Source organism: Chelonia mydas, chromosome 7 (assembly GCF_015237465.2).
Source record: "Chelonia mydas isolate rCheMyd1 chromosome 7, rCheMyd1.pri.v2, whole genome shotgun sequence".
Taxonomy (NCBI): Eukaryota; Metazoa; Chordata; order Testudines; family Cheloniidae; genus Chelonia; species Chelonia mydas.
Genome location: NC_057853.1, coordinates 107,614,833 through 107,635,278, shown reverse-complemented (window position 1 = coordinate 107,635,278; position 20,446 = coordinate 107,614,833). Strand labels below are relative to the sequence as shown.

The 20,446-nt window shown below is 52.2% G+C and overlaps 1 protein-coding gene across 1 annotated transcript; it reads right to left on the bottom strand.

The window, feature by feature from the left end:
- Positions 1–288: 288 nt before the first annotated feature.
- Positions 289–1,318, bottom strand: PRLHR (prolactin releasing hormone receptor). Its single transcript, XM_027826639.3, is given in 1 exon segment — positions 289–1,318. A coding segment is annotated over 1 exon segment (975 nt). The 5' UTR covers positions 1,294–1,318; the 3' UTR covers positions 289–318.
- Positions 1,319–20,446: the final 19,128 nt, after the last annotated feature.

Below are 20,446 nucleotides of genomic sequence, written 5' to 3'. Positions count from 1 at the left end.
TAATGTATTTTAAGTAGCAAAACTAAAAAATGAATTAATTCACTCTCGCACACACACATACACCCCAGTCCTGCTCTCGTGGGCTAGCCCCTCCAAAGAAACAGTCTGCAGAGAACAAGTCTGACCTAGAGACATATGTTCTTTAAACAGAATTGATGTCCATAGCTTTCAAAGTGGAATCAGGCAAGTTGTGCCTGGTGCAGGATTGGAGCCATTCGGATGGCACATCTTATTGTTTTTGTTTGCAACTTGAGCCAATATACCATGGGAGCTCAGTGTAGGTCAGTGACCCTGCAAGAGGAGCTGCTGGGCGGCAGGTCAGATGACAACACTCACTGTCACGCTTTGCCCATAAGGAGCCACTTTCCTGTGCCAGACCAATAACTTCTTTAGCTCCTCCCTAAAGCTATTGTGCAGCCAGCCATATATGAAGGGGTTGTATCAGGCAGAGCTCATAGCAAACCAGTGGCACAGCAGCTGGACAAGGCTAAGATAATAGGCATCAATGGCATTGATGTTGATGTCCTGGATGAGGTTGAAGGTGAGCAAGGGCAGCCAGCACAACCCGAAGACCACCACCACCATAACCAGCAGGCAGAAGGTCCTCTTGCGCCTGGCTCTGTCCCAGTTGGCCTGACTGTGAGTGATGGTACCAGGCATGACCCTCTTCTTGAGCTTGAGGGAGATCTTGGTGTAGGAGACCAGGATGGCTAGCAGGGTGCAGAGGTAGATGATAAGCAGCAGGAAGAGCACATAGGTCTGCTGCTGTTGCTCTTGTTCCCCCCAGAATTCCTCGCACAGGGTGAGCTCCTGCTGGCCGAGTTCCACGTAGTAGTTGTAGGCCATGGCTGGCAGTGCCAGGCAGCAACAGAAGATCCAGATGAAGAGCACCACATAGACACCCAGGTGCAGTGAGATGCGGCGCCGCAGTGGATGCACAATGACAATGTAGCGGTCCACGGCAATGGTGGCCAGGGTGAAGACAGACACGTAGACGGTGACAGGCTGCATGGAGAAGACAAAGTAGCACATGGCGTTGCTGAAGATCCAGCCGCAGGGCTCAAAGACGTAGGCCAAGGTGAGTGGGATGCAAGTGGTGCACATGGCCACATCTGACAGGGCCACATTCCTGATCAGGAAGTTGGTGACGTTGTGCATCTTCTTCACCCGCACCATGACGTGCACCAGCAAGCAGTTCCCCACCATGCCCACCACCACCATGACTGTGTACAGCAGGATGATCAGCACCTTCAGCTGGTGCACCAGCTGCAAGCTCTGGAACAGTACCAACATCCTGTTGGTGGGTGGGGTGAGTGCAGACTGGTTCTGGTTGTGGTGAGCAGAGCCCGAGCCCGGGGCCCCAGTCTTCCAAGAAATCAGCCATCTTTGCCTAGAGGGCAAAGAAAGGGGGAAATTAGTGACCTCTCTACACTCTATGGTCACTAGTTGCACCTCCTCCTCCACTCCCCCAACGGGCCTTAGTGGTACCTCCTCTTCCAATCCTACCACAGGAACCAGTGGTCCCTGCACACACATATACCCTAGGGGCATTTATGACCCCTCCACCCTTACACCATCTACATGGGCACATGTGCAGTTCAATCCTCCGATCACTGGAGAATAACGATTACCATGAAAACACCTGGAGGAAGAGACTCATGGCCATCCCTTCTAGAAACATCCCTGCAGTGAAACCCTCCCATGAGCGCTAAGGATTGCCGTGCAAACATGTTGATGGAGAACATAAGAGGACACCAGAATTAGTGACCCCCTTTGCTTTCAGGCACACTTCCCGTTTATATCCCTGCCCTCTCGGAAATTCAAGCAAAGAGAAAAAGCACCCAGATGATGCTATAAATGGCCACAAGCAGAGACATCTACCCACAGACAGGCATGCAATGACATCTCGCCGGGGACATAGATTGCAATGAAAAGCAAATGGAGTAAGGTAATAAAGTATAATCAGATACATCATACATTAATAATCCATAATTACAATACATGATGCAGCAAGCAATGAAGTACTATCAAAAGAAGCAAGTGGGTGAAGGACTACCCAAATATGGACACCTCTCTCTCTCTCTGCAGAGGCACGTGAAAAATCCCCAGCCACCGGAGAACAAAGTTTTAAAGACACCTGGAGGAAGATCTAAATGACCCTCGCCACTAGGGACATGTTGATCCCCAGAATCATAGAATCATAGAATATCAGGGTTGGAAGGGACCTCAGGAGGTCATCTAGTCCAACGCCCTGCTCAAAGCAGGACCAATCCCCAATTAAATCATCCCAGCCAGGGCTTTGTCAAGCCTGACCTTCAAAACCTCAAAGGAAGGAGATTCCACCACCCCCCTAGGTAACGCATTCCAGTGCTTCGCCACCCTCCTAGTGAAAAGGTTTTACCTAATATCCAACCTAAATCTCCTCCACTGCAACTTGAGACCATTACTCCTCGTTCTGTCATCTGCTACCACTGAAAACAGTCTAGAGCCATCCTCTTTGAAACCGCCTTTCAGGTAGTTGAAAGCAGCTATCAAATCCTCCCTCATTCTTCTCTTCCGCAGACTAAACAATCCCAGTTCCCTCAGCCTCTCCTCATAAGTCATGTGTTCCAGTCCCCTAATCATTTTTGTTGCCGTCTGCTGGATGCTTTCCAATTTTTCCACATCCCTCTTGTAGTGTGGGGCCCAAAACTGGACACAGTACTCCAGATGAGGCCTCACCAATGTCGAATAGAGGGGAACGATCACATCCCTCAATCTGCTGGCAATGCCCCTACCTATACATCCCAAAATGCCATTGGCCTTCTTGGTAACAAGGGCCCACTGACCCTTGGGGCACTCCACTTGATACCAGCTGCCAACTAGACATGGAGCCATTGATCACTACCCGTTGAGCCTGACAATCCCGCCAGCTTTCTATTCACCTTATCGTCCATTCATCCAGCCCATACTTCTTTAACTTGCTGGCAAGAATACTGTGGGAGACTGTGTCAAAAGCTTTGCTAAAGTCAAGGAACAACACGTCCACTGCTTTCCCCTCAGCCACAGAGCCAGTTATCTCATCATAGAAGGCAATTAGATTAGTCAGGCATGACTTGCCCTTGGTGTATCCATGCTGACTGTTCCTGATCACTTTCCTCTCCTCTAAGTGCTTCAGAATTGATTCCTTGAGGACCTGCTCCATGATTTTTCCAGGGACTGAGGTGAGGCTGACTGGCCTGTAGTTCCCAGGATCCTCCTTCTTCTCTTTTTAAAAGACGGGCACCCTGAGGGAGTCAAAGTCTGCTTTTCTGAAGTCCAGGGTCCATATTCTGCTGCTCTCCTTTCTTCCTTGTGTCAGGATCCTGAACTCGACCATCTCATGGTCACTGCCTCCCAGGTTCCCATCCACTTTTGCTTCCCCTACTAATTCTTCCCCGTTTGTGAGCAGCAGACACAGGTGCAAATACATCCCCATTGGCAGGGGACTAGGGGAAAGCCTCTCGCATTGTGAAGCGGGTCGGTGCTGCGCGGTGTCCGTCCCCAACCCCTCCTCAAGCCGATCACTTCGCCGGCAGAGTCCAGTGGGGCACCAAACTCAGCCCTGGCTCCAGGGCAGCGGGCTCCATCCCCAGCGCCCCGCACTCAGAGTGGGGCGGTGCAAGCGGACGGGCTAACCCTGGGGAAGGTCCCAGGAGTGGGACTCGGGCTACAAACCGCTGAGCCAGGCGGAGGTGACGCTGCAGGGACCGGGCTGCAGCATCGCTGGGCGCAGGGAGCCGGCTGGAAACGGCAGCTCTCCAGGGTGCTGAACCCAGACACGTGGGACTACGGCTGAGCACAGCCGAGCTCCTTCTGCCGAGGGGTATTAGCTCCCCGCGGCGCTGCCAATGAAACACTGCACCCCGGTAAACCCCAGCGGCGCCCTTCCCTTCTGTATGAAGGCAAATGAGGCTTTTAGAAGAGCAGAGACCTGAGTCAACAGCGAAAAGATAGAGAAAAGATAGAGGGTGCCTCCCTTCTAATGGCTAACTGCAGGGTGGCCTGTGCTAACCAAAGGAAAGTTAACACATCAAAAGAAGGATTAACACAGGAGCAGATGAAATTGAAAAGGAAAAATGATCAATGAAATGTAAAGAAAGGAGACAATTTCAAGCTCGTTCATGAGGGGAAACAGAGTTCTGTCTTACCATTCAATTATTAGTAGCTTTTGTGTTAGCACCTGGAGACACCCCACCCCGTTGTGTTAACAGCTGATAATAACAAGCACATGGCAAAAAGCGTCTGGTGAATTCCGATTGGCCTTTGAATTCAAGCGTAAACCAAAATGATTTAGGGCCAGGAAAGAAATTCTTCCTCCCGAAAATTCTAAACCCTGTGTCAGTGCAAGATGAACTTGCCAGGCTAAAAAATGAGAAGCTGTTGTTTGAGGATCTTCAGAGGGAGCCATGACTTTCCCTGGGGTGGGGGTGCCCTATGACCACAGATGGGACTTTTCCAGGACTAAGAACCACCTCACACAGCATCCATTTCCATTCCAAGTTCCAGGTACGTTTTTTGACCTTACCCTGCCCAATGCAAACACACAGCACATCATGTATGCATAATAATAAACAGCCACAACAAAACAAACCCATATGTATTTCCCCCACACACACAAAAAAAAGTGTCAGAAAGAAACAACATGTGATGCATGCTAACCATGTCAGAAAATGCTCTACTGAAAAGTCCTTAGAGTCCATAGTGACTCTTCTTCTGAAGAGAACAGAATGGGATAGAATACGTTGCAAGGTCCTGCACCATGTTTTAGATTGACCTGGCCTGGCCATCTTACATTAAATATCCTTTTGTGGGTTTTTACAGGGCTATGAGACAAATTAACATTTGTCAAAAAGGAAAAAAAAATCCATCAACATAGTTCCAGCTATGCTTGGCTGTTATATAAATACAAAACTTTGTCAATTGAACTCTAAACTGATAAAACCTTGCCCTAGAACAGTGAAAAGCATTCCATGTAAAGCACTCATCTGGGGAAGATTCATCTAATTTTATTATAGTTTGTATAATTGAGACAGGAAAACAAGCTTTAAATCATTTATACTCCCCACCACCACCACCTCCCCTAGGAACACTGAATTTTGAAAGATAAAGCCTGATCTTTGAAATTCCACATTCAAGAACAGAGACATTAAGTTACTTTCAATGAGTATTGCTTAAAAAAACCCCTTAAACATGTGCATAACTTTAATCACATGACAAGTTCCATTGACATTCATGGCACACATGCTTATGTGCTTTGCTGGATCAAGGCCATGATTATATGGACCACCACCACAGTTCAGCCATGCTGGCAACTTCAGGTTAATTAAGAAATTGTGAGCAGATATTTTAGGAGATTTCTATAGTGTTCTAACAATATTTTTTCTTAAATGTTCATGATCTATAATTTTAGCAGAATTTAGGAAACTGTTGTTAACAGAGGCTTCTATTTGGTCAAAATTCGCAGCTATGTATGTGTGTCAGATGACTCAACAACTCATAATTCCCATGATTCAAACTCTCACCCAGTCAGTCATTTCTGGCTAGAAAATTAGCATTTTAACTATACCACTAACAAAATACAGTCTATTAATATAAAGCCTCATGCTTTAACTAATGGGGATTAGGAGGAAACTTGCTACAGACAGTTTATCCCATAAAGGTATTCTGAAGGGTTTCTTGCACTTTCCTTTGAAGAATCTGCTACAGGCCACTGCTGGAGACTGGGCAGTGGAATAGAAAGAGCTTGGGTCTGATCCAGTCTGGCAATTCCTGTGGTCTTTCAGATTTAGCATGAAATCCTGACTCCAGTGGAGTCAATGGCAAAACTCCCATTGATTTCAATAGAGCCAGGTTTTCACCCCAGAATTTTCCAAAGAAAATCAACATTTGCTATCAGGTTAATCCAACATCCACAAATTTTCCAATTCCTGATTACATTGTGGGATATTTTGGATAAACAGTGTCATTATGACAGATACTATAGACCCATGGAATATCCAAGACTATTGCATCCAGAGTCCAAGACCATTGCGTCAGCTTTATAAGTGTTATAGGTCTCATTGTGGGTGATGGATTGTACTCTGGCTCCATGGGGGATTTACACGGTTTTCTGCAGGAACTAAAATTCCTAGGTAGGTAACAGGCCAGGCGAAGTCTAGGGAAGTTGTAAATATGAATTTGACCTTGATGCCTGGAAAACAAAGAACTGAAAACTGTATAAAGTGACCATCCTGACAGAGGGAGAGAGGTCACTCTCCTCTGATCCAAGAAATGACATGAGACTGTGACCAAGAGGGATAAGCTCTGCAAGAGGACTTGAAGTAGTTTGAAACCTGTCAGGGTATCCATGTAGAAGCTGGGTGATACCTGCTAAGCTAATCTTGCATAGAAGCTGCTTATTGTTTTTAAACAATATTTCCTCAGCAGTGCTTTTCTTCTAAATAAATAGTACTTTGCTTTATGAAAGCTAGCTGGTCACTGATTAACCCTATCACTGCCCATAAGAGAACAGGATTGCAGGTGCTGAACTAAAGGACAGCCTGCTGAAGTGATTACATTGAAGTGCAGGAGACTGCAGCAGAATCCCCCTCCAAGGCAGATGATTACTAGAGGCCTGAAACATATGTGGGATGCCATCAAGGAGCCTATGAAGAGGTCAGAGGTGCAGTTAACTCAGGGGCTGTGGCAGTCCTCAATCTGGTCTTTTATTCCTATTTCCCTTCCATTACAGAGTCCAATTTCCTCTAATGACTGCACTGCACAGGCTTATTGGCTGCAGTGAAGTCATGTGAGGTTAAAGTAATTCCAGCTTCTAATTATCACATGACCATAAATAGGAAGCAGAGAACAAAAGAGGAGTTATTGTGGGGGAAAGAAGAGTGCAAATTTTAAAAGATTTTAACTCAAAAATCAAGGTACATTGAACTTGATTCCTCTTTGCTGTTCCATTCTATTCTCTATAGTTTGTTATACTGCATTCCCTTCCAGTCATGCATTAAGCCATGTGACTAGACATCTGTCGTGTGTTGTTTCTTCTCTATTCCTCTCCCTAGAGGAAGAAGTGTGTCCAGGGAAGTGTCTTGTTTTGATAGTGTGTATCTTTTATTATTAGTTATTAAATATTTATTTATATAAATATACCTGTTCCTCTGTGTTTGTATTAGAGAAAGCAAGGTCAAAGAAATGCACCTCACGACACACAATACCCGAGGATTATCATCAGCACCTCCATATTACAGCACCTCCATATTACTCAGATGGGAAAACTGAGGCACAAGGTGGATAAATGACTTTTTCCCTGGTAACACATAAATCTGTGGCACAGCTGGCAACAGAGTCCAGGTCTCCTAACTTCCAGCCTTGTGAGCGCCTAACAGCTACCCCTCCCTTCTATGTATGAATGGAGATCTGTCTACAGGAGTTAGAGACAAGGTGGGTGATATCTTGATAATATCTTTCATTGGACCAACTTCTCTTGGTGAGAGAGACAAGTTTTCAAGCTTACACAGTTCTTCTTCAGGTCTAGGAAATGTACTCAGTGTCACAGTTAAATACAAGGTGGAATAGATTGTTTTGTGATTTTTTTCCCACTTCCCCCATTATGACTCACCTTGAATGGTCCCTTCAAATGAAGAAGAGCTCTGAGTAAGCTCGAAAGCTTGTCTCTCTCGCCTACAAAATTTGGTTCAATAAAAGATATAACCTCACCTGCCTTGTCTGTTTAATATCCTGGGACCAACACAACTACGACAACACTGCATACTGGAGTTAAAGCTGTAGTAGGAAGAGAGCCTGAGACATAAGCCCTTGCATCAGAGGCCTGGTATGAGGCAGGACCAGCTCACAGAATCTGGCAAGAACAGGGCTGATATTGCAGAAATACACATTCCTAAGAAGTGCTCGGCACAAAGTACTCCTGCAAACACATCCTGATATCCAGTGGTAGCAGAACATCCCAATATCAAAGATGGTACAGAAACATTCCCCAAGGATAACAGGAACACACAATCCTACAAGATAAGGTCAGGATGATCGTACGTAACAGAGATGTTTGGATCGAACCAACATGTACAAGGTGATGGGTGATAACTAGCCACGTCAGGGGGCAATAACTAACTATGCCAGAGGCAGTACGCAACTTGTTTGTATCAGGGTGTAGAGATGTATCTCAGAGGAAGTATCTTTGGCTAGTCGAGTGGGAAAATGGAAAATCCCACCATTCCCTGAGCTGTGTCCATGTCATGGGCATACATGTCTTAGTATCCACATAGAGTCTGCCAGGTTCTATTACCATGTTTCGTCAACAATAAACCTGGCCGGGTGAGTTTGCACCTTGATGGATCTTGTGGTCATTGGGCGGTTTGCTCAAGGTCTGCTGGGCCAGCTGTCAGAACACACACACATGCAGCCAAACATCTAATAATAAAAGCAGCTAGGCAGAAATCTCTTTTTAAACATTTCCTCTCATTTCTCTCATGCTGGATTTCATGAGCACGGATGCGAGTAAACAAAATGAAAACAAACACTTAAAATACAACCAGGTCTAGACAACAAACCACTTGAAATCCATTTCTGAAAAATGTCTGCTCAACTGCATTCCTCTCAAACAAGCAGATGCTAGTTTGCTGTCCTGATATTAGTACAAAAAAAAGCTTTTATGCAGAGTTAAAATTCTATATAATTTGAAGTAATGCGTATAGAAATCCAGGGCCCTGTTATACAGACTATGAAGAGGAAAAATGGACTAAAGCCTGACCTTACTATTAGTCTATCTGAACATGAATTAATTGCTAAAGCAGTGACACACACAAATCCACTTCTGTATAATTACTACATACTACTAGTGAATAAGTAAAGAAAGATATATATTGTGACAGGGTCAGGCCAGATGGCTACAGGAGAGTAATTTTTTTTTTTGAAGCAAAAGATGTTTTTTTATTTGCATAACACACTTACAAAGTAAATACAGCAGCATATGCAATGTGTAACACAGCAACCAGTCACAATTGTTTTCTCATTAGCTTCAGGGGAGGGAAGTGTTCAAGCTTGCCTGGGCCCAGAGCGGGGGGCTTCCTCAACTCTCATGGTCTTCCACCCCTCCGAGTTACCTGGTGGCCCAGAGCGAGGGGGCGTCATCGATTCTCGTGGTCTTCCACCCCCTCGAGTTACCTGGCGCCACGCCCAAGTGTCACCAACAATTCTCTCCTCTGAAAGCACCCAACAAGAGGGGCAGGCTGTGGGGTGGACAATCCGGGGGGGGGGGCACGTGCACCCACGTGTGAAAGGACCCTCTAAGGTGGTGGTGTCCACAGCAGCAATGGCTGGGGCTGGGGTCCCTTACTCTCTCCCCCAATCAAAGGGTCAGACAAAGGGACCCGGATGGGGACACCGAGAAGAGAACCTCGGACAGCACCCACCGCTCCTCAAAAGCATCAAGGGAGTCGGTGGATGCCGCCCAGAGGAACTCCGCCCAGATACGTGAATGGACTGAGGATCGGAAAACAGCCCCACAGTCACAGGAAACTCCATCGGCCAACCTCCTCTCTCTAGTTTTATAGATGGCCATGTTAGCCAGGGCCAGGAGGAGGTTAACCAAGAGATCCCGCGACTTTGTGAGGCCACGGATGGGGAGTGCATAAATAAAAAGATGAGGGGAAAAATGCAACCAAAAACGTAGTAGGAGATTTGTGAGGAGCTGAAACAGGGGCTGCAGCCTGGTGCACTCCAAATATACGTGCGCCAGGATTTCCCTCACACCACAAAAGGGACAAGTATCTGGGATGGGGGTGAACCACTCCAAGTTCGTGCCCGTGCTCACAGCTCCGTGAAGGAGCCACCAACTGATGTCCCCAACAGGCCTCGGAACCAAGATGGAATATAGGCTGGCCCACCAGGACTGCTCACCCTCCAAAGGTGGCAGAAGGTCTCGCCACTTTGTGTCGGGGCGAGACACTAGGGTGAGGGCGTGAAGCACGAGCATGTATAGATGTTTCCTTGGAGCGGTTTGGAAGCGTACCAGCTGCAGTTCATGCAGCCGGCTCGCAGTACAGGGGTGAGGGTGTCGATTGGGTCTGCGGGGCAGGGGTCCAATTAAAAGGTCCAGTGGACCTGGGGTAGAGGGTGGGCGGGGTGTGTCCTCAAGCAGGACCCGGTCGAGGTAAGCTAGAGCAGCAGGCAGCGAAGCAGCCTTCACCTCTTGAAGTATGCGCCGGGTGTACGAGGTCTGGAGAGCCCCATGCGCTGGGCAAGCGTCAGGGGATCCAGCCAGTCTCCCCGGTCATAGTCCAGGAGGTCTCCGACTATCGTGACTTCTGCCAGGATCAAGCTCTGGCACACTGAGCGGGACTCCGCCACCTGCACACGGAGCTGGGGGTTGTGTAGCAGGGGCTCCGCGAGGAGATCTACCCCCTCGGTGGCCACCACAGACCTGGTAGTTAAAAACAGTTTCCAAGTCCGGAGGAGGTCCTGGTAGAAGACCGGCAGCCCCAAGAGGTCTCACGGAAGACCTCCCGGACAGAGATAAAAGAGCTGCCAATCATATCGGAGCCCTCGGATGCGGCACAGGATGGCATGCGCCAGTGTGCTCCACGCCGAACTGCCTGCACCATAAAGGAGCCTCTGTAGGGCCTGGAGGTAGAAGACACGGACCTGAGTGTGTAGACACTTCAGGCCCTGTCCTCCTTCCTTCAGGGGTAGATGAAGAACCCCTACAGGGGCCCAGTGCGTTCCTGACCAAAAGAACCCCAGAATCGATGTCCAGAGGTTGGTCAGGAAACCTGGGGCCGGGACCAGGGTGTTGAGCCAGTACCAGAGCATGGACAGGACTAGTTGATTAAGCACCAGCGTTCTCCCTCGGAGGGAGAGACATCGGAGTAGTCCCGTCCATTTCCGGAGCCGCTCTATCACCCCACCCTCTAAATTTTCGCAGTTCTCCAGCGGAGAGGGATGCGTGGCAGAAAGGTAAATGACGAGGTAGAGCAGCGGACCCGCGCTCCACCGGATGGTCTGAAGTGCGGGTGGGAGGGAGCTCGCCTGCCACCAGTCTCCTACCACCAAGCCAGAGCTCTTGACCCAGTTGACCCGGGCGGAGGAGGCTGCCGAATAGATGGCCTGGCAAGCCTCCACCCGCGCCAAGTCACCGGGGTCCTGGATCACAAGGAGCACGTCATCAGTGTACGCTGACAGGACCAGCAGCAGCTCTGGCTCCCACAGCACCAACCCTGTCAACCTCCTGCGGAGGAGACAGAGGAAGGGCTCGATCACCAGAACGTACAGCTGGCCCGAGAGGGGGCACCCCTGCCGTACTCCTCGCCCGAAGCTGACTGGTTTGGTCAGGGTCCAGTTGAGCTTAACCAGACAGTCTGCGGAAGCATACAGCACCCGGAGAAAACCCACAAACTGGGGTCCGAAGCCAAACGCCCGCAGAGTGCTCAGGAGTTACCCGTGGTCCACTCTATTGAATGCCATCTCCTGATCTAGGGACAGGAGGGCGAGCGACAGACCGTCTTTACGCCCGAGTTCCAAAAGGTCCCGAACCAGAAATAGGTTATCAAAGATACTGCGGTCCGGGACGGTGTAGGTCTGGTCTGGGTGGATCACGTCCACCAGCACAGACCCTAGCCGCAGCGAGATTGCTTTCACTATGATTTTGTAGTCCGTGTTGAGGAGCAAGACGAGACGCCAATTTCGTAAATCGCGGAGGTCCCCCTTCTTCGGCAATAAGGCGAGCACAGCTTGCCTGCACGAAAGAGGGAGGACCCCGCTCTGCAGAGACTCAGCCCAGACGGAGGTCTGGACCGAGGATGTCCCAAAACACGCGGTAGAACTCCATGGTCAGCCAGTCCATGCCTGGAGACTTATTAGTGGGCATACGACGGAGGGCTTCTGAGAACTCGGCCAGAGTGAGAGGCAACTCTAGCCGGTCTTGGTCGCTCACGCTGACAGTAGGGAGATCCTCCCAAAGCACTCTGCAAGCGCTAGGGTCGGTCGGATCCGGGGAGAAAAGACTTGCGTAGAAGGCTCGGGCCCTCCTGCACATCTCCGCCGGTTCTGTGAGGGGGGTGCCGTCTTCTGCCAGGAGGCAGGTGACGTGTTTCTTGGCCCCCCTTGTTTTCTCCAGGGCATAGAAGAAGCAGGAGCCGCGATCCATCTCCCGAAGGAGGCGGATGCAGGACCAAAAAAAGGCGCCCCAGGCCCAGTGGTCTTCGAGGGCCCGGAGCTCCTCCCGCTTCTCCCGGCATGCTCTGCAGAGGAGCGGGTCCTCGGGGCTGGTGGCCAGACGGCTCTCCAGCTCTAAGACCTCCCATTCCAACTGCTCTATTGCCGCATTTCTCCGTCAGCTGGTGCCCCGGGTGTAGTCACGGCAGAAAAGCTGGGCGCACACCTTCCCCAGGTCCCACCATCGCCGCGCCAAGGGAAAGGCACGCCTCTGCCCTCGCCAGGCCAGCCAGAATTCCCGGAAGGACGTCACGAAGCCCTCATCCTCCAACAGGCTGTTGTTAAAATGCCAATAGGCCGGCCCCAGCCTCTCCGCACAGAGGGAGGCTGTCACGGTGGCTAGGTGATGGTCAGAAAACGGGGCCAGCCAAATGCTGGAGGAGTGGGCTCGTGAGAGATGGAAGCTTGATAAATAAATGCGGTCCAACCGGGAGTGGCTCGACCGATGGGCTTCCACCCAGACAAAGGTGAACGTGGAAGTGTCATCCGGGTGGTGGTCACGCCAGATGTGCACTAGGGAGTGATGTTCAACTATCTCCCAGAGGGCGTCCGCAGCAGCCAGGCTCTGCTCGGTCCCCGAGAGGTCTCGCTCCTCGAGGGTGGTATTAAAATCCCCTCCCAGGACCAGGCACTCGTGAGAATATAAGGTGCCGAGGAAGGCGGACGCCTGCTGATAGAATTGCAGCCGCTCCGGGCCCAATGTCGGAGCATAGACGTTAATGAGATTAACCACGAGCCCCTCTATACGGACCTGGAGATGCAGCAGATGACCTGGCACAGCATCAGCAACCCCTAGCACCTTGGGCCGTAGGTCGGGGGAGAGCAGGGTCGCCACTCCAGCTTGCCGAACCGTGGAATGGCTAAAGTAAACCCTGTCCCCCCACTCCAGTCGCCAACTGTCTTCGGCAGTCGGATCCGTATGGGTCTCCTGCAGGAAAATCATAGAGTATCCTCCCTCCCGAAGGAAGGGGAGCACATGGGACCTGCGGAGAGCCATCCTACAACCCCGGGTGTTCAACTTTGCGATGCTGAGAGGTGTCATGGGGAGGGCCAGGGGGGACCCTCACTGGCAGGGATGCTCGCATCCCCCAGCGGGCCGTGCAACAGTCCTTGACCCGTCCCGTAGGTGAGTAATTGGTCACGGAAGACACGGACCCGCCAGTAGGCCGTGGCATCCTGCTTCCCCGTCCCTTTACCTTCCCCCATGAGGGCCTTTGTGGCCCGGAGGATTTGAAAAAAGTCCCCCCACCGCTGGAGAGCAAGCTGTACCTTGTTGCGGGAGCCACGGACATCCTCTAAGAACTTCTGCAACTCTCCTCGCAGATCATGGGGGGCTGGGGTTACGGTTTCCCTGTTGTTCCCCGGCGGGGCCCTTGGTGCAGCCCCGTGGCCCACTAAAACGGGCTAGCAGGGTGCAGACCCCTGACGGGGTGCCTGATGGGCTGGAGCTTCTAGGCCCGTCTCAAGCCCTGGGGCGATAAGGGGCAGTGGAGGGAAAATAGCAGCCCCTAATGGGTCGGGGCAGGAGAATGCAAAGGCCGCTTCCTGGGGGTCATCAGTTGGAAAAGGGAAGGAGACAGCCCTGGGGGCAGTGATAACATCGCAGGAGGTAGACTGGATAGGGGTAGGGGCAGGGGCAGAGGCGAGGTTCTGGGTATCGGGAGGCAAGCAGCTGGATGGTGGCGCCTCCAGATCAGGCTCGAGGTTTAAGGGGGTGGTGAGGGAGCTCTCAGTGATACCAGGCATGGGCTCTATGGTGGATTTAGCAGCCACAGCATCAGGAGGTGGATTATTTTCTGTTGGGTCCCCGCCCGGGAAGGAAGTCGATTGCTCCGCACCAACGGGGGGTGCCCCTGGTGACTCGTGTCCCATCCGTGTGGCGCCGGCTGTCACCTGAGCAGGCTCGGTGGTCGTCAGCGGGGTGCCGTCAGCGGCCGGGTCAATGAAGGAGTCCAGGGGCTCCTCGGAGGTGGGAGCAGAAGCAGCAGTTAGGGGGAGGGAGCATGGGGAAAAGAGGGGTGGAGTGAGGTCACTCAAATTGAGGTTTGCTGGCAAAAGGTGGTCCTCCCCCTGGGCGACCGGGGTCAGATATAGGGCCTCGATCTCCTCGAACGTGGAGGAGAGGACACTTTCTGTCGCCCCGGGGTTCTCCCCGCTGGCACCCGCCATGACGGTTGCCTCAGGGTTCACGGGGGCTTCGGGTAGTGCCAGGACAGAAGGGGCTTCCTCGAGGGTCTCAGAGGGGATGGTCTCCCGTGGAGGGGAGACACTACCCTCTGGTGCTACCACATCTTTCCTGGCTGGCACCGGTGGATGGGACGTACTCGTGGGCAAAGCGGAAGGTTCGGCATCAGTGCCCCCCTTCCTGGTCTTCTGAGGGGCCTCTGCCTCAGGTAAATGAGGCGGAGCTCGAGCCTTCCACTTGCCTAGTTTCCCCTGGACTAGGGCCCAGCCCTCCATGGCATCATCTGGGGGCTGGTTAGCAGGGGTCATGTCAGGGGGTAAAGGCGATGGCACAGGGGCTTGGGGGGGAAAGGTGGGGCGGCATAAGGGAGGGAGGATTCTCCCTGGGACAGGCTCTCTCCTATGCCTGGTGGTATTTCTGCCACACCCTCCTCCATCGGCCCCGCCAGATTGTCAGCAGCGAGGGCGGGGCTCTCCCGCTCGTCTGGGCGTTGTAGGGGAGGTGCCCCTTGGGCCTGAGCAGGAGAAGCGGTGGTCTGAAGAGGAGGGGGGGCAGGTTCAGGTATCGGGCGGCCATGGGTGTCGGCAATGACGGGGCCGATGTCCTGCCGGGTCTCGGGGATCCCAGGTGCCCCTCCTTGCCGGGCTAAGGGGCAGTCCCTCCGGACATGCCCTGACGCCCGGCAGAGGTAGCACCGGGCTTCCCCCGTGGAGAAATACACCCGGTAACGGGCCCCCTGGTGGGGGACTAGGAAGGACCCCTCGAGCGCATCTCCATCATCCGGCACCGATGGCAGTAGAAGCTGCACTTGCCGGTAGAAGGAAAAGATGTGACGGAGGGTGGGGTCCTTGCAGCCCAATGGGAGAGGGCTGATGACAGAAACAGGTTTCCCCAGGGTGGAAAGGGCAGGTAACAGGGCAGCATTGGGGAGAAAAGGAGGGACAGAGGTCAGGACCAGGCGGACGCCCAGGTCCGCTAGCGACTGTAGGGGGACAAACACCCCCCCCACCCCCAGGCCCCTCTCCACCGCTTCCTGGGCGGCAGCCTCCAATGCTAAGAAGAAGACGACCTTCCCATACATTTTGGAGGCCACCACAATGGCCGAGGGCCCCACCATCTTCACCAACACCAGCACGTAGGTCTCCACGTGGGGCGAGGTGGGCACCAGGAGGCATCGGACACCGTGCTTCCTTGTCATGGTGGGGAAGGGGCCCCGGGTGCTGTTGATGGTGGCGGAGGTGGTGGGCAGGAGAGATGACGAGGTGGCAGGCAGGGGGGGCTGCTGTCCCTCGGGCATACGTCCTGGGTTGTGAGGGAGGGACATCCGCAGAGCTGGTGGAGGGGGGAGTGGGGAAGGACGCCGTGGTCGGTGGCAGGGCCGCAACAGTGGGGGTGGCCCCTGCCACGGAGGGCCCGGTGATTTTAGCGGGGCCCTTCCCCTTCTTCTTGCCTTGGCCTTTCCCGCTGGCTGGAGGGGGCTCCCTTAGAGTCTGGGAAGGCGGTGGGCATGGCAGCGGCAGAGGTCACCCCCGGTGCCCTCCATTGCCGATGCCCCAGCGGGGGCGGTGGCAGGTGATTAACAGGAGTTGGGGTCAGGTAAAAAGGGACAGGCTGTGGGATGGGCAGTTCAGGGCAGGGGCACATGAACCACCGTACGCTTGTCCAGAGAGTCCTGTTTGGTTGGCTGGTGCTTCTGGCCCACACGGTGGAATCAGGGCGAGCAGCTAAGTCCAGAGGCAGATGTTAAACAGCCAGCAATGACGATGGAGGGGGCAGTGAGGAAGATCGTAGTGTGGGGGTTGGGAGGACACAGATGGATCGGGGGGCAGCTCCGTGCCACACCCCCTATGTCCCTACAAACACAGTCAAGACACAGTCAAGGCCGCCCCCCACACGAAAGCACAGTTCAAAAGTTGCTCAGTCTTGGGCCCCCTCCATGGCAATTTGTAAATTCCCCAGGTGGTGTTCCTCCAGTAGACGGCTGTTTCTTTTTCTCTCTGTTCCGGGCTTTCTCCGCAGCTGCAACATTCCAGGGATGCCAGAGCAGATGATAAAAGTTCCTCTCGGCCGAATACGGGTCCATAAACAAACAGCAAGCAGCTGGGTCTGGGGGCTTGGTCCCTCCACTCCCCCCCCTCAGCAGGCCCTCCCTCTCTCGGGGGGGGTTTCAGCTGGAGCGGCAGCAGCGTCCGAGGGCAGGCTGTGGGGGGGCAAACAGCTGTCCGGCAGCCGGCCAGCACTCTAGCAACAGCAGAGAAAGAAAAAAAACAACAAAAAGAAAAGAAAGGGGGGAGAGCGTCTGGCACGGTACGGGGGGAAGCCAAAAGCAGGGGCGAAAAGCAAGGAAAGCCCAGGCCAGAGGGTAGCAGCAGGATAGCAGGCTCAGTAGGTCCCTTTTCCCTGGGTAAGGGAACAGGGAAGGTTCCAGAACAATCAAGTACCTTCTGGAGACAATTAAGACAGGCTGATTAGAACACCTGCAGCCAATCAAGAAGCTGCTAGAATCAATTACTAGGAGCTGAGAGTGAGAACGCGGACTGTTGGAGGACTGAGGTGTACAAGCATTATCAGACACCAGGAGGAAGGTCCTATGGCGAGGATAAAGAAGATGTTGGGAGGAGGCCAAGGGGAAGTAGCCCATGGAATTGTAGCTGTCGCACAGCTGTTCCAGGAGGCACTCTAGACAGCTGCATCCCAGAGGGCCCTGGGCTGGAACCTGGAGTAGAGGGTGGGCCCGGGTTCCCCCCAAATCCTCCCAACTCCTGGTCAGACACAGGAGGAGTCAACCTGGACTGTGGGTTCAGAAAAACGGCCAAGCTGAGGGCTACCGTGAAGCTCCAAGGCGAGGAAATCTGCCAATAAGCCCAAGACCCACCAAGGTAGAGCAGAAACTTTGTCACAATATATATATATAGGAGTTCAGATGATTACAGTGTGGTTAGTTCATTTCAGCTGTACCCTTCATTCTGGTCATGTCTAGTATCTTATGGAAAAACTAGATAATACTCCAGAAATTCCACTAAAACCTATTACTAGATATGTATTAAATTAAATATTGGAATAATGGTCCCAACAAGATTCAGTGTTAAATTAAAGCAATTGGGGGAGCTGAGAAAAGAGACTAACATAGTGTTTTCTATTTGAAGGAATAATGGCTCTGATCCTCAAATGTGGCTGAACAGTGCTCCTTTGTTCAGTACCTATGCTGAGGTACAGGAGGGGGGGAAGATTGTTCTACTATACATTTGTGTTCCCACAGTCTTGAGCTACTTATATCAGCTGGCACCAGCTCACACGGGGCCTAAACAGGGGAGGGCAGAACTAGAGACAATCAGCGGCCAGAGGAACACTAGGACATGGGCCTCTCCATGGCTCCACCCCCTGCAACCTCACCCCTCCACACTGGCTCCACCACCACCACTTCTAGTGATCGTGGCAGGGGTCCCACACAGGTAAGGCCCTTCAGGGTTTTTTAATTTTCCCATATCCTGGAAATTTATCGGGTTGTATTACAAAAAAATTTTAAAACAGGAGAAAATTGGAAAAAACAAAAGTGAAGGGCAGCGGATAAGGGGGTTGCCCAGTACTCATGGGGGCCAGGAGTGGGACGGACAAGCGCAGTGAGAGTGGGGCACCTGGTACCCAAGTGACCAGAAGAAGGGGGTTGACCACTACTCACAGGGACCGATGGCCAGGCGCCATGCTTTCTCATTCCTTCCTCTGCCCACTGCAGAAGGAAACAGGGCCAGGCTGAAGGCCCAGGGTTAAAAGGAGAGTGGAAACATGCAACCCGTAAGCACTGATTCCCCCCCTTTCTGGACAGAGCCTCCTCCTGTCCCCGATGGCCCTTAGCACAGACTTGTCCACTTCCCCTGAGAAAAATTCCTGGGTTCTGAAAAAGCCAAAATTCAGGTGAAAACTGGTAAATACCAGTAACAAAGGAAACTGCATAAAGGTAAGGGTAGCAGCAGCAGGGATCCCTTGTGATAGCAGGGATCCCTTCTTTACCCCTGGCAGGGATAGCAGCAGGCAAGTGTCCCCAATACTTACTCCAGCAGCTTGTATGAATCTGACTGGGTGGCCTGGGCCTACTATAGTCTTCTCCTCCTGCCACTCAGAGTGTCCTCTGCTGGGTGGCATTGGTAGAACCCCACCAGAGCTGTGGAGTTAGCACCTCATTGGCAGGCTGTCTGCAGACTTCTCTGCATTAATTACACTTGTTTCACATTTTCAAGCTTTTCTTCTGAACCCTGAGGCTAGGAGGCTTCCTTTGAAAATGAAAGCTGAGGTTCTCACATGTAACCCTTCTGCCCATCAGAGTTGGCAGCAACAAGGGCCGGGTTCAATATCTAGGGGATCCATTCCAATAACAAAATGCAAACCGGCTCGAGCCCCCACCCAGTGACCTGGGACAAATATATACCACCCCCGCTGGGCGCCTCCAAGAGGCAATACTTCCCCTCTCGCAAGCACATAGTCTGAGTGTAGCAAAAAGCCTTTTAATAACAGAGAGAAACAATGTGGCATTATGTTGGGGAAACACCACCAACAGGATTCATAACACAACCCATGAGCAAAAAAAACCACCCCAAGCAAATTGGGGCATGCCCCTTTCCCTCGGGTTCTTGAGTCCCAGCACCCAAACGTCTCTTGAGTCCAGCAATCCACAAATCACCCAAAGTCCAAAAAGTCCAGCCCCAGAGTTCAAAAGTTCATCTGCATAGTGTTACTCCCCAGTCTGGCTAAAATGTGCCTGTGTGGGGGGGAAAGGGGTAAGGGGCACCTTACGTGTCCTGAAGCTGACTGCCCCACAGGGCTCTGCTCTGCTACGCTGTCTCACGAACGGCTCTGCTCCACCACGACCGGCTCTGCTCTGCACAGCTCGCCGTCTCACGAACACACCGCTGTCTCACGGATGGCTCCGCTCCATCACGACCGGCTCCACTCCGCACAGCTCGCCGTCTCACGAACAGCTCTGCTCAGCTCGCCGTCTCACGAACACGCCGCTGTCTCACGAACGGCTCCGCTCCACCACGACCGGCTCTGCTCTGCACAGCTCGCTGTCTCACGAACGGCTCCGCTCTTCACAGCTTGCCGTCTCACGAACAGCTCTGCTCAGCTCGCCATCTCACGAACACACCGCTGTCTCACGCTAGATCTTCCGGCTCCCCACTACTTGACACAGTGCTCAGTGATTTCAGCTCTTAGTGATTTCAGCTCTCAGTGATTTCAGCTCATAGTAGTGGGGGCCTTAGTGCTGGTGCACCATAAGGCCAAAGTGAATGCAGCCCAGTACCTGTAGCAAGACTCTTAATAGACCCAAAATTAGCTCTGACATTCCACAGTGGAGAGAGACAGAGGTGCAATTGGTGCTTCATGCCCTCACAAAGGGGCCCACACCACTAGGTACTAATACCTGTCTCAAGTCTCTCTCAATTCACACAGTTTTGGAACCCATGACCCTTGCCTAGCGAGTGCTACTCAGTTGATGGTGAGTCCCTCCATCATAACAAAAGGCCAAGTACAGTTCCAAGCACAGTTCCCATAATCAGGGTAATAACAATTTACTCTTCCCGCCCCAATAACAGACACTGGGGATCCCACAACAGCTGAAGTGACCATTTGGGCAGCTATGGCCTCAGTCTAGGCGGGGTGGGTGTGCCTATGCAAATGAGATCGGCCCCTGAAGTTTTTTTTCCACAACTTGCCACACCTCACCACCAGATGTCAGGGTGGAGCTCATCCTGACACTGCTTACACACATAATCAAATCACTTCACAAGCCAGGGCCTAGACATGAGCCTACAGTGCCTACGTCTTGCGCTGGTCCCAGATAATTGCAGCACTCCAGCCATATCTGTCCATTGGAAGTGTTGGTAGAAGGTGGTGCAGAGCAGGCTACACTGATGTGTAGCATCAAGACATTCTCTGTACTGAAGGAATCCTCAGGATTTGGGCCAAGTCTGCAGACAGCCTGTCAGTGGGTTGCTTACTCGAAGATCCTGGGACAGTATTCTGGCCCTT